The 12,725-nt window shown below is 39.8% G+C and overlaps 1 protein-coding gene across 7 annotated transcripts in view; it reads left to right on the forward strand.

Moving 5' to 3' along the window:
• LOC117349356 (Golgi integral membrane protein 4-like) overlaps positions 1-11,613 on the forward strand; it is a 45,558-nt gene extending 33,945 nt beyond the window's left edge. For all 7 annotated transcript variants that reach the window (XM_033922713.1, XM_033922715.1, XM_033922718.1 and 4 more), the window contains 4 exons: positions 3,037-3,104; positions 3,345-3,500; positions 7,036-7,104; positions 9,696-11,613. In XM_033922713.1, coding sequence (XP_033778604.1) covers positions 3,037-3,104; positions 3,345-3,500; positions 7,036-7,104; positions 9,696-9,806 — 404 coding nt within the window. In that variant the 3' untranslated portion in view covers positions 9,807-11,613. The remainder of the gene's footprint in view (positions 1-3,036; positions 3,105-3,344; positions 3,501-7,035; positions 7,105-9,695) is intronic.
• Positions 11,614-12,725: the final 1,112 nt, after the last annotated feature.

Genomic DNA, 12,725 nt, shown 5'->3' on the forward strand with positions numbered 1-12,725 from the left:
AGTATAATAATTAGTTTTTCTTAGTTACTATACAGCACTGATAGCACTGGACAGCAAAGTTTTTGCTTCTTCAACACTTTCGGATGTATCTTACAGATTTTTGGCTGCTGATCACGAAAATAAAAATTTCTTGACTTGCTTCTTTAGAAAACTTTTACGTGAGTACAGTAACTAGTTACTTTTTCTTGGTTACTATACAGCACCGATAGCACTGGACAGCAAAGTTTTTGCTTCTTCAACACTTTTGGGTGTATCTTACAGATTTTTGGCTGCTGAACCTGAAAATCATGTTTAAAATTACGTATCACGAACCATTTTAACAAAAAAAAAGTACATTTTTACAGTTTCTAGTTATACTTTCAGGGTAATGGAATTAATAATTAATAACTGATGCCAAGATTAAGGAAGGCATTTTTGTAGGTCCACAGATCAGACACGTCATCAACAACGAGAGATTTGAAGATCTGTTAGTCGGGCCAGAGAGAATCGCCTGGAAAGCATTCAAGGATGTCGCAGTTAAAGAGCACCAAACTGTATTCAACTGGTTGACAAACTTCTTAGCGCGTACAACACCATGAAGTGCAACATGTCACTGAAGATGCACTTTCTACATTCACACTTGGATTTCTTCCCTGCAAATCTTGGTGCAGTCAAGTGACGAACGTGGCGAAAGGTTTCACCAGGACATTGCCACTATGGAAAAAAGATCTCGGGACAGCTGGAATCCATCGTTTCTGGTTGACTGTTGTTGGACACTGCAACAAGATAGACCGGACACTGAGTACAAATGGAAATCAGCAGGAAAACACTTTTAGCCACGGCAAACTATTACAGCATATCAGAAACTTTGTGCATTAAAACATGTTATAGATACCATCATATTTCTCAAAATTCCTACATGATAAGTCAGTGGGAAATTATATTTGTATTTCTTTTGAAGGGGTCTATTATAATCACCAGTTTGTTTTAAGGAAGCAAAATTTTTAAGGAAAAATTTGTTTTCCAGTGTAGCCTATGAAAACAGTGGAGTTGCCTGTGTTTGACTGCATTACTGGTCTCCAAATAAAGCATTGAGTTGGACCACTCCTGGCTTCATATTTTTGTACTCCATTGAACTTAACCTGCTGGCACCCCTCCCCTCCGGCAGATCAGAAGCAGATTGTAATTGTGTTGTACCATCTCTGTTAACATTCCAGTGCCTGGATTTGTCTGTCCTGTGTGTTTTTATTTCATTTTTAACATTCCTGATATTTTATTATCTTGGAAAAGTATATAGAATTTGAATTTCTGTCAAAACCAACTAAACAAAACTATTTTCCTAAAATTAATTTTTATAGAATATTTTGATCCAGTCTGTCCATCCACAGTAACCATTATCTCTTCCTCACTCTAAGAGATCCTACATTCCTATCCCATGCTTCTTGAATTCAGACAGTCTCTGTCTCCACTACCTCTTCCGGGAGACTATTTCATGCATCTACCACCCTTTCTGTAAAAAAAAAAACCTATTTCCTTAGATTATTCCAGAGCCTATCGCCTCTTAACTTCATCCTATGCCCTCAAATGAAGGAGACTCAACTCATTCGCATTTACATTACGTAGGTATTTAAACGTGTCTATCATATCTCCTCTCTCGCATTTTGTCCAAAGTATACAGATTGAGATCTTTAAGTCTGTTCCCATACGCCTTATGATGAAGACCACACACCATTTTGGTAGCTTTCCTCTGGATCAACTCCATCCTTTTTATATCTTTTTTTGAAGGTGCGATCTCCAGAACTGCACACAATATTCTAAATGAGGTCTCACCAGAGTCTTATACAGGGGCATCAATGTTTCCTTTTTCCTATGGCCATACCTCTCCCTATACACCCTTCATTATTTGCTCTTTTTTTTTTTTCTATAATAACATTGTTCCCCCAAATAACCAAGAAATGCAAGTATTAAAAATCTATGTATGTTAATGTAATCCAGTTTTGAAAATTAGTAAAAGTTCTTCATCAGTCCTTATTGCTTATGATATTTTAAAGCAATAATACTTCATATACTATTCAAAGGTCAAAATGCACAATATATGCATTCTTTACTGCTGTGTGATGCTGGTTAATACTGCTCTAGCCTTTCATGAGGCTGTTTTTAACTCCTAACTCTCACCAGTGTCTGATTTATCATTCCCTCTGAGAAATTCTCTAATAATACAAAGAGATCCCACCATACAAAGTATGGAGTGTGGATAAAGGGAGAATGAGGATCTCAGAAACCCGCTTGGGAATTTGGTAAATCAACCTTTTAGCCAAGACTTGACAGGTTCCAAGTTTCATTCATTTATCCTCTAATCCTCACCCACCTTACTCAAAACGCCTTTGCTTGTTTAAAAAACTTCTTTATTTTATATTCTTCTTGAGCAATTTGCCCAAGGAAGGAGCGCTACGGTTTCAAAACCAGCACAATGTCTTTCTGTTGTGCAGGGGTGAAACTGGAACTCACTTGTAGGGCAGATATGGAAATATGTGGAAAGAGATACATTTAGGAAATTACTCAAAATGCAACTGTTTGAAATGCCTTTTTATAGAATCTGATTTCTTCTGATTTGAAGATTTCCTGAGGATTTAATTATTGCTGTCTATTTGTCTTTTAATTTATCTTAAATTTATGTATGTAATATTTTGTAAACCATCTAGGTTTAGACGGTATAGAAATTTTTAAAATAAATAAAGTTTTGGAAGTAGTAGTCCACAATTTTACTAAGTTGATTCCATTATTATCTCTAGAGTATATCTAATCTGTGTTTTTATGATGTTAACCTGAAGGGTCAGCCTCTTCATGATGCACCTTCTCTTAAGCTGCATCTACAGTTGCAGTTGGGGTGTTGGGGTAACCTAAATGTCATTGTTATAGAGCAACAGGCCTTTAGCAGATTTTGTCTGTGGATTCTTGCCCTGAGAAAGACATGGGGTGGCAGAAGTCTGGAAGTACTCAGGATATAACCTTCCTCTCTTGGGAGTCTCTAAATGTAACTGGCCCTTCTATCTGCAGGCATTGAAAGGCTTGAAGGAGAAGAACATTCACATCTTACAAGGGATCCTGCTACACAGGAACCAGAGGTAAGGCCATACAGCTTCAGAATTTCATTCCGTGGCCTGATGGACCAAGCTCTTTCCATAATAGCATGAACTCAGAAAGAATGTTTTTGGAGTAAAGTTTGAGAAGAATGAGAATTATTTCTGTTCCCTGTGTGAAGTTTGCCTTAAGGAGGGTGCTTCTCTCTCTTTCTCTGTGCTGTGTGTCGCATAAAGGTGCTGATAGGGTGATAAGGTTTTCTCTTTCTTTGTTAAATGCTTAAGATGGCAGCTGCTGCTGACCCAGCCCAGGACCCCAATAACCAGGGAGAAGATGAGTTTGAGGAGGCTGAGCTGGAGAGACCTGACTTTGAAGAGAAGGTGGGAGGAGCAGACAGAAGTCATAAATTGCTCAAGGGAGAAGAAAACAAGGAGGCAAAGGTATGTGGCAGAATAGTCTTTAGCAATACCAGGGGCACGCCAGGAAGGTCATAGACCATGACTGGTTGTGGCTAACACAAAATCCCTACAGCTGGTCATTTCTTAAGTGACATGACTGGATGATTAATGTAATGTTACTATTTGGACACATGATAACCGTGACCAATCACAGCACTCCATTGATAGAAATCTGTGTAGCAAGTGGGCTTTGGTCTAATTTTACCCACATAGTTTCTCTGACGTATGATACAGCACTCTGAACTGTCCTGGAACTTCTGGCAACATTTTTCAGCTCCTTTGCTGCTGAAAGGTGCTTAGTTGGTCCTGCTCCTCCTTTTTAAGGAAGCATGGCCCCATCCTATATCCCAATGGCTTGTTTTGTGCCTTTTTGTTTAGGAAATGTTTTCTTTGAAAATGGTTCAAAAAGATAGATGCACTGAGCACAAACACATCCATTTTGGGAAAAACCAAGATAGACATTTTGCAGTTTTGATGATGGGCATGTTTGGTACTGGATTTTTGTGCACCTTCGCCAAAATGTCTAAACTCAGATTTCCGTGTCATATCAAAAATGCTCCCTCTACATCATCTGAATTCAGAAAATGTCCCATTAAGGTGTTAGTTACAAGGAGCCTCACAGAAATATAAATAATGTGAAATAAAATATTTGTCCAAGATACCTGTATCACATTAAGCTGCATTTGGGGGGGGGGGGTGTTATCAGTTTTACATTACATTACATTAGTGATTTCTATTCCGCCATTACCTTGCGGTTCAAGGCGGATTACATAAGAATTGTCATGAAGTTACAAGATATAGGTGGATTACATAAGAATTGTCGAGAAATTAACTAAACTAAACCTTAGGTTTGTATACCGCATCCTCTCCACAATCGTAGAGCTCGGCACGGTTTACAAGAGCTGGGAGAGAATGGAACTCCAATGAAGGTTAAAGGATATAGTGAAAAGAATATTTGGAGAAATTAAGGTAAAGTGTTGGGTAATTAGAACATTTTAGATTTGATAGGAGTAGACTGTGTGGTAGGTGGAGCTTGGGAAGGAACTGGTCGTGTTAGATAGGTTTTATGTATTTTTTTGAAGGGTAGAGTTTGGGTTTTTTGGGGTTTTTTGTTTTTTTTTAAGGTTTTGTAGTCTGTGGTTGAAGACAGCAGATTGGTGATTTGTCTGTCTAGTTTTGCTGCTCTGGTGGCCATTAGGTTGTCATATAATTTTCTTCGTTTGACGTTTTTGGTTGGCGGGTGTGTGAATAGTGAGTGGGTTCTTCTGTCTGGTTGAGGTGGCTTGAATTAGTCGCTTGTTCCAGTAGGCTGGGCTGTCTCCGTTGATAGCTTTGAATAATAATAATAATAACTTTATTTTTGTATACCGCCATACCCGGAAGTGTTCTAGGCGGTTCACATCAATTAAACAGAGTTACAGGCGATTCTATACCAGAATTGATTAAAGTTGTGAACAACGAAGTTGAAGTTGGGGGGTGGTAGGGCGGGGGAGGGGTCATTGGGGGGGAAGGTGAGGTTAACAAGGAAGGGGCGTTAAGGATCCTTGTAGGCAATAGAATTTGAAGTGTACTCTTGCTTGTATTGGGAGCCAGTGTTAGTCGTGTTATGCCTCTGTGATGTGGTCATATTTTTTCAATGAGTAGATGAGTCTTAGGGCTGTATTTTGTATTGTTTGTAGTTTTGATGATAAATAGCCCAGTAATAGCTCAGCTTTCAAACTGCCTCAAGGATGAACAGAAAATCAGGAAGGGAAATGTAATTTCTGACCTTTTGCTTTTTATTTTCTAATTATATTTTTATTAGAGCAACATTGCATTGGTAACATTATTTTTTAATATATATAATATTTTTATTAGAGATTGCAAAACAGAGTGTACAGAAATCCAACAGTACAAGGACACAAGGCCCACAATAGGTACAAAACTGGGTGGGAAACTATAAAGAAATAATTGTTCCATCATCTGTCTCCATTTTAATTTTGTTTATGTAAATTATGTAAACCGTTTAGTTTTAAATGGTATATAAATTTTTTAAATAAATAAATATACAGAACAATATGAATTATACATTCTTACAAAGTGTGAAGGACAATCTCTGAACAGACCTGTCAATCTCACACAAAAATAGACGGAAAAATTGTCCAACCTTGCAATGTCATACCTGGGAGTATTGATGTAACTGTTGCTTTTATTTGCTTTTTAAAAATTTTATTTGATACTTACTATACTGCCATAAGCATTAAAGCGGGTCGATATTTAAAACGATTTAACAGGCCAGAAACGGCCGATTGACCGGTTAAATTACTTGTATGGGGCAATCCACTAATTTTCTGTGGCATTTTAACTGGTTATTGTTGCTAAAAATGAGCAGTTAGGCCTTAAAGTGGCTGCTGACCACATGTCAGTCCCACGACAGCACCAGGTACAGAATCGTGCCCCTGGCAAAGGTGGGCGCTGAAAATGTAAGCCAGGATGTTCCTCGCCTTCATTTACAGCGCCTACTTATGAGGTGAATCATGCCTCCCTAGGCGCTTTAGGTTGCATAACACCACTTCTGGCATTAGCCACGCCCACAGTAGCATTAGGCAGCCTTCCCGGTTGTTTTCTCCCTAATTGTACTCTTTTCTTAAAATATTGTAGTTCCTACCCTTTTTTCCATTTGTTCCCGTTTGTCTTTGCCTGAATATGTTATGTATATTTTAATTGTCAACTGCAAATCCTATCTTTGTCACAAACTGTATTTTTTATTGTACACCGCTCAGTCTGATTGAGCGGTATAAAAATTTTTTAATAAGCTTGAAACTAAAGCACCTACGGAGGTGTGATTCTGACTCCTCGCTAAATCCCCTGGCCCTCTCCGATGTACCTCAAAGGCATCCTAGCAGCTGCAGCAATTCATCTTGGCCACCTGTGCCAGCCCCCGCAGGTTTCTCTTTGTCACGTCCCACCCTAGCTGACATCACTTCCTTTTTCCTGACTGGCAGGACAAGACAGAGGGAAGCCTGTGGCAGCAAAGATGATTTGCTGTGACCACTTGGATGACAGCTGAGGTACACCAAGGAGAGATGGGTGAATTCAAAGAATGGTCAGATGCCAGTCTTTAGGGGGTTGGAGGTTTGGAAAAGACAGAGGGAAAGGACCCACCTGAATTAACTACAAGTCCATCCAACATAGTAGGTCTAGCTACGCCACTGGTCTTGTAAAATCTAATCAGGCTCATTGCAAACGAGGAAGAAAATTGTTCAAGGAGCAGAGGTAATGGATAGGTTTGTAAGGAACTAATAATGAGGGCAAATACAGTGCCAGCCCTTGAAAAATTGTGTTGTGCGCATGAGAATTTTAAATTGTATATGGGAAGAAACGGATTTGGTAATGCCGAATATATAATATGTATTCATTTAAATGCTGATGTTTTTTTTCTTAAAATTCTAATTCCATTGCTGAAAATGTGGTGAAAGAAGTTTTTAAACTAATGTATTTCACAAGCATCTTGAGTCTGTCCTTCCTACCTTGATAGGATTCTACTGTTGCGGATAAAGCAGGAGGTGGACCACTGGAGTATGAGGAAGATCTTCAGCAGGAAAATGTAAGACATCTTACTCAGTTGGGAATGTTGAGCTTTAAAACAGGACAGTGATTGTTCTCCCTCTCAGTTGGCCATGAGCGTCTGAACGGGGGAGGCTACAGGGACCATGGCCTCCCCAAAGATTGGTGGTCAGAACTCAGTTATGGGCGGCTCTACTCCCCCACCAACCTCCCTTCCAGTCACTGTAATTTTCAGTCTTTGGGCAGCCGCCGCGTAGTGTCAATGAGCATTGCCGCAGAATGAATACTTCCGAAGCAGGCCTGCTCGTTGATGCTGCATGACAGCTGCCCAAAGACTTAAAATTACATCAACTGAGAGGAGGTGGGTTGGAAAGTCAGGAGCTGGAGAGACATGCTATAGGATCCTGCTGGGCAGAGCTCTTGGTTCCTCCCCCCCTCCCTCTCTCACACACACACACACACACACAAAAAAGAGCGTTCCTATGCAGCTGGGAATAGGCCAAAAATGAGCAGGCTTAGGTTAGATGTTGTGAAGAACTTTAACGGTGAGGGAAGTTAAACACTGGAACGAATCACCCAGGAGGCTCTGGAATTTGTTACTGAAACACAGCGACCAAGTAACCGTGTTCATGGAGGTAGTTTTCTGACACACTCTTCCTCCTCACCCTCATGATGCATTTCAATAAGGGTGCTACTATTTCTCATAGACAGAGAGGGGTATAAAAATTCCACAATCCACCAGAAAGGATGGAAATATTTTTTTTTTTTTTTAAACCCAAAACAACAACCTAGGAATAGAAAGAAGTCTGTTTCAAGATTTTCATATCAATACATTCTAGAATACTGTCAAAGGGACATTTAAAAAACCAGGACTGACAGACACTGTTTTTGTAAGACATGGGGTCAGATGTTTTACAATAGGCTGCCTGAGTGTGACTTGAATATTTGGAGGTAAACACTGCCTGGCCTGCTGCAAAAGTGAAAAAATAGCTGTGAATGAAGTTAAGAGGTGATAGGCTCAGGAAGGGTGATAGATGTATGGAATAGTCTCCCGGTAGAGGTGATGGAGACAAAGACTGAATTCAATAAACCATAGGACAGGAATGTGGGATCTCTGAGGATGAGATAGTGGATGCTGCAGATGGGCATTTTCTCTAACGGATTTCTGGACATCTTTCCCAAAATGTCCAAACTCTGACTTAGATGTCCTATTGAAAAATGCCCCTCCACATGTATGGGAAGTTATTGTAGTATTCATAAGAACATAAGAATTGCAATACTGGGACAGAGCAAAGATCCATCAAAACCCAGTGTCTTCTTTCCAACAGTGACCAATCCAGGTCCCAAGTCACTAGTTAGATCCCAAGTAGTAAAACAGATTTTATGCTGGTTATCCTAGGAATAAGTAGTGGATTTCCCCAAGCCATTTCATTAATGGCTATGGACTTCTTTTTTAGAAAATTATCCAAGCCAGAGTTTTGGCAATTATAAACAATGTATGTTAAATATTTTCAAAATAGCCACTCCAGCAGTTTATTTTTATAATTTTTAGTTAAATGTGCTCTTACTTATTTGTCATAGAAGGTCCTCGATGGAAACTGCCCCAGCTTTGTTGGCTGGACTGAGAACTTTTCAGCTGCCCCTCATAAAGCATTTAGGGTTCCGACATTATGAAATATTGCAGCCCTCTGTTTATAAAGGTTGCCCACCCTTGCTCTGTTGCCTGAGCATCTAGTACAAAATTAGCCTTGGGGGAGGGGGGATATTTTTATGAAGTCATTTTGCTGTTATAAAATTTCACTTGGCATAGAGGTACACATGTTGATATGATGGTTCATACTTTACAGGGTGGCGTTTGGGCAGAGTTCATAAGTGTATGCATGGATTATAGACTATATTAATTTACAAGCATACCTAAATCTAAATGTGTAGCATAGGCACAGTTTCTGCTGCTAATGCCCGTATTTTATAACGGCATATAGGTTCTTATGTTTCTTTAGAATTTCGCCTTAAGTTAGTGCTTATTTGCCCTTTTAAACCAGGCATTTATTAGAAAATTACCTTCATTATGTAAAGACTTTGTTTGCTATTTCTTTTGAGCCAGAAATGTCTCCCAGAGAGCAATAGGAGGTGTGTATTGGACAAGAACATAAGAATTGCCACGGCTGGGTCAGACCAGTGGTCCATCGTGCCCAGCAGTCCGCTCACGCGGCGGCCCTTAGGTCAAAGACCAGTGCCCAATTTGAGTCTAGCCTTACTTGCGTATGTTCTGTTCCAGTAGGAACTTATCCAACCTTGTCTTGAATCCCTGAAGGGTGTTTTCCCCTATAACAGCTTCCGAAGAGCGTTCCAGATTTCTACCACTCTGGGTGAAGAAGAACTTCCTTACGTTTGTACGGAATCTTTTCTTCTCTAATTTAGTGAGTGCCCTCTTGTTCTCTTTACCTTGAGGGTGAACGGTCTCTCTTTCTCTACTAAGTCAATTCCCTTCAATATCTTGAATGTTTCAATCATGTCCCCTCTCAGTCTTCTAGAGGGGGGAGAGGCCCAGTTTCTCTAGTCACTGTCTGCTGTGTACCGCTTTCTGTTACTGAGTACCGACTGCTGTATGTCTCTTCTTCAACATGGCAGGAGGATCCCGATGGGGAGACAGATGATACAGAAGATCTAGAGCTCATCCAAGGAAAGGAGGAGCCTGGTGACAATCCAGAAAGAAAGCGCAGCAAGGAAGAATATGACTGAGCGTGTGTGCTGTGCTGACCACTGCCACTGAGGAACTTTGGGTCTTACCCATCCCAGTAAGGATCCTGTAGGTGCACCATGCCTCGACAGTGTTGTTTTACAGGACAGTTTGAGTACTCGCATCTCTAAGCCAAAAATTTATATTTGGAGAGCTCAGACTTGGGCCCACAAGCCATGGACTTGGAAGAACATTTGCAAGTGTAAATAAAAGATGGTTTCTATGTATATGGGGTGATTTTAAAAACCAAATTCTACCTAGAGCAGGAAAGCTGTTGTGCAGATTTTCTTCCAATGTGTTTTCTCTGTGGGGATTTTTTTTTAATTTTAATATGAAGAAAATTATTTTTATTACTGACCTTTGCCAAATACTTGCGTGATATTACACTAAAGGTATCTGTCTGGCTCAAACTGTTAGTCACTGTAATCTAGTAAAGAGAGATTTTTCTAAGCTGTCTTTATTTTACTGTTCCTCTTTATCCTAACACACAGTCAGGCTTTAGGTCAAAGCCAGGCCCAGGCCCTTGTGTATGTTGACAACTGAGTCCGCAGGCCTGGATGGAAGTTGACTCTAAGCTAGGAATTGAATATTGGATTTCAGCAAGATCCAGCTCATCCCTAAAGACAGAGATGTAAGGATGGGAGTTATTTTGGACAATATGCATGCCAGTGATCAAAAAAGGAAATAGAATATTAGGAGTTTTTCAGAAAGAAAATGGAGAATAAAAAGAATCTTGTAATGCCTGTATGATGAGCTGCAGCCTAACCATACTTTGAATACTGGCTGCAGCTCTGGTTGCACTGTCCCACTTAAAAGTGGGACAGAATTAGAAGAGATACAGAGAAGTATTGTCAAAATGAGAAAGGGAATGGAGTGAGTCTCTTAAGAAGAAAGGCTGAAGTTAAGATTCTTCAGTTTGAAGAGAGAGCCAAGAGGAGGTATGCGAGAGGTCTGTTCATAGAGAAGTGTTATCTACCCTAAACAATGACACGGGGAGAAATTTGTCCCCCACAGGAATTCAATTTCCCCATTCTGTCCCCATGAGTTTTGTTGCTGCCCCTGCCCCATTTCTGTAAGCTCTGCCTTAACTGCACAAGCTTCAAAAACTTATGATTTTAAAGTGTTTGAGGCATGTGCTGATGAGGATGGAGCTTGCAGGAATGGGGAGGGACAAGAAAAGGACTTGCCGGGATGAGACAAAAATGTGTCCCCATGTCATTCCCTAATCTACCCTTTTAATTGTACTGACTAGGGGATACTCTATGAAACTAATAGGCAGTACATTTAAAACAAAGCTGAGAGTATTTTTCACTCAATACAGTTGTGGCATTTGTTGCCAGAAGATGGATCTGAGACAGTTAACATAGCTGAATTTAAAAGAGGGGATAAAGGGGTAGGACTTGATATACCACTTTTTCTGTGTGGTTTACATAATCAAAGCCGTTTATAGGGGGGAAATGAAGGGTTAAGTGACTTGCCCAGAGTCACATTACTAATTTTACAGTACATGGCCAATAAAGCTACCACTGATCCAGGAGTTGAACAAGGAGGAAGAGCTCTGTTTTTTGGGAGACTTATGACTTGGATTGGCTGCTGTTGGGGACAAATTGCTGTAGACATGGTGGACCTTGGTGTTACGCTGTGTGGCACATCATATGATCTTAGTGATTCAAAAAGTTTACAATTTAAATTAAAATGTAGGAGTAAGGCAATAATTCACACATCGACCCTTGTGGAACAGTGTAGGCAGAGATTTGCAATACTATATTTTGATAGCACTCTGGAACTTGTACAATAAAAATCATACCTCTCATAAACCATCCTTATCTATATTTACTATTAAACTGACAAAATGGAACTACTAGGAATAATAAAGATTTTATTTACATAAAGAAAAGTGTAAACAAATTCACAAAGAATAAATAAAGACAGTAGCACTATGATTTGCACTAAGTGGCCATTGCTTAAACAACACTCAGCTCTGGACAACATATGCAACCTCTGCGTCTTACCCCAAAGTGATTATTGAGCTTGGCTTATGACCTGGAGCGAAGAGCAGATCACTCGGGAACAGAGGGTGGGGGGGACCCTGTGGAGTGGTCCAATGATGATTAGTCAGTGGGTGTTGGGGAGAAAGCAATGCAATGGGTTGAGATAGGCAGGGTCTTGAGAGGTTTGCTAGCCAAGATCAGGCCTTTGGGGCAGAGGGTGCATCCTTTAATGAGTAAATAATTTTTATAAGCCGAGTCTGTGCAATTCAAAGTGAAATACATAGGAACAAAATAATACAAAGGAATGCATATCTAGCACAGTGCCTGACATATATTTCTGTATATTTGTTTCCCCTCCCCCTCATCCAAAGCAAGACTGACATGTTCCATTAGCTGGTGCTTCTAATATATATACAGTATTAAAGTTACAGGTTCAATAGTTCACTATGTGCTACATGTGGTAATGAGTTCCAAAAGGGCTCTCATGCAATTTAAAGTAACCCATGTGCCAAGTCTAACTTATCTACAGCCTGCCATTCTATCTGGAGAAGATTAATTATATAGTTATCCCAGGACAAGCAGGCAGCATATTCTTAACGCATGGGTGACGTCACCGACGGAGCCCCGGTATGGACCTTTTTAACTAGAAAGTTCTAGTTGGCCGCACCGCGCATGCGTGAGTTTCCCTAATGTATTCTAGTTAGTGAAGTAACCCCTTAAGTTCTAACACCGTATGTTATAAATTTTTGTTTTTTAAAAATTGTTAAAAATTTTTGTTTTTTAAAAATTGTTAAAAATTTTTGTTTTTAATAGTGTTTGTTATCTTATATGTTGTTTTAAACTGTACATCGCTTAGAAAGTGTTATAGGCGATTCATCAAATAAAATTGAACTTGAACTTGAACTTACGGTAATGCGGCCTCCAGAATTG

Source organism: Geotrypetes seraphini, chromosome 15 (genome assembly GCF_902459505.1).
Source record: "Geotrypetes seraphini chromosome 15, aGeoSer1.1, whole genome shotgun sequence".
Lineage (NCBI taxonomy): Eukaryota > Metazoa > Chordata > Amphibia > Gymnophiona > Dermophiidae > Geotrypetes > Geotrypetes seraphini.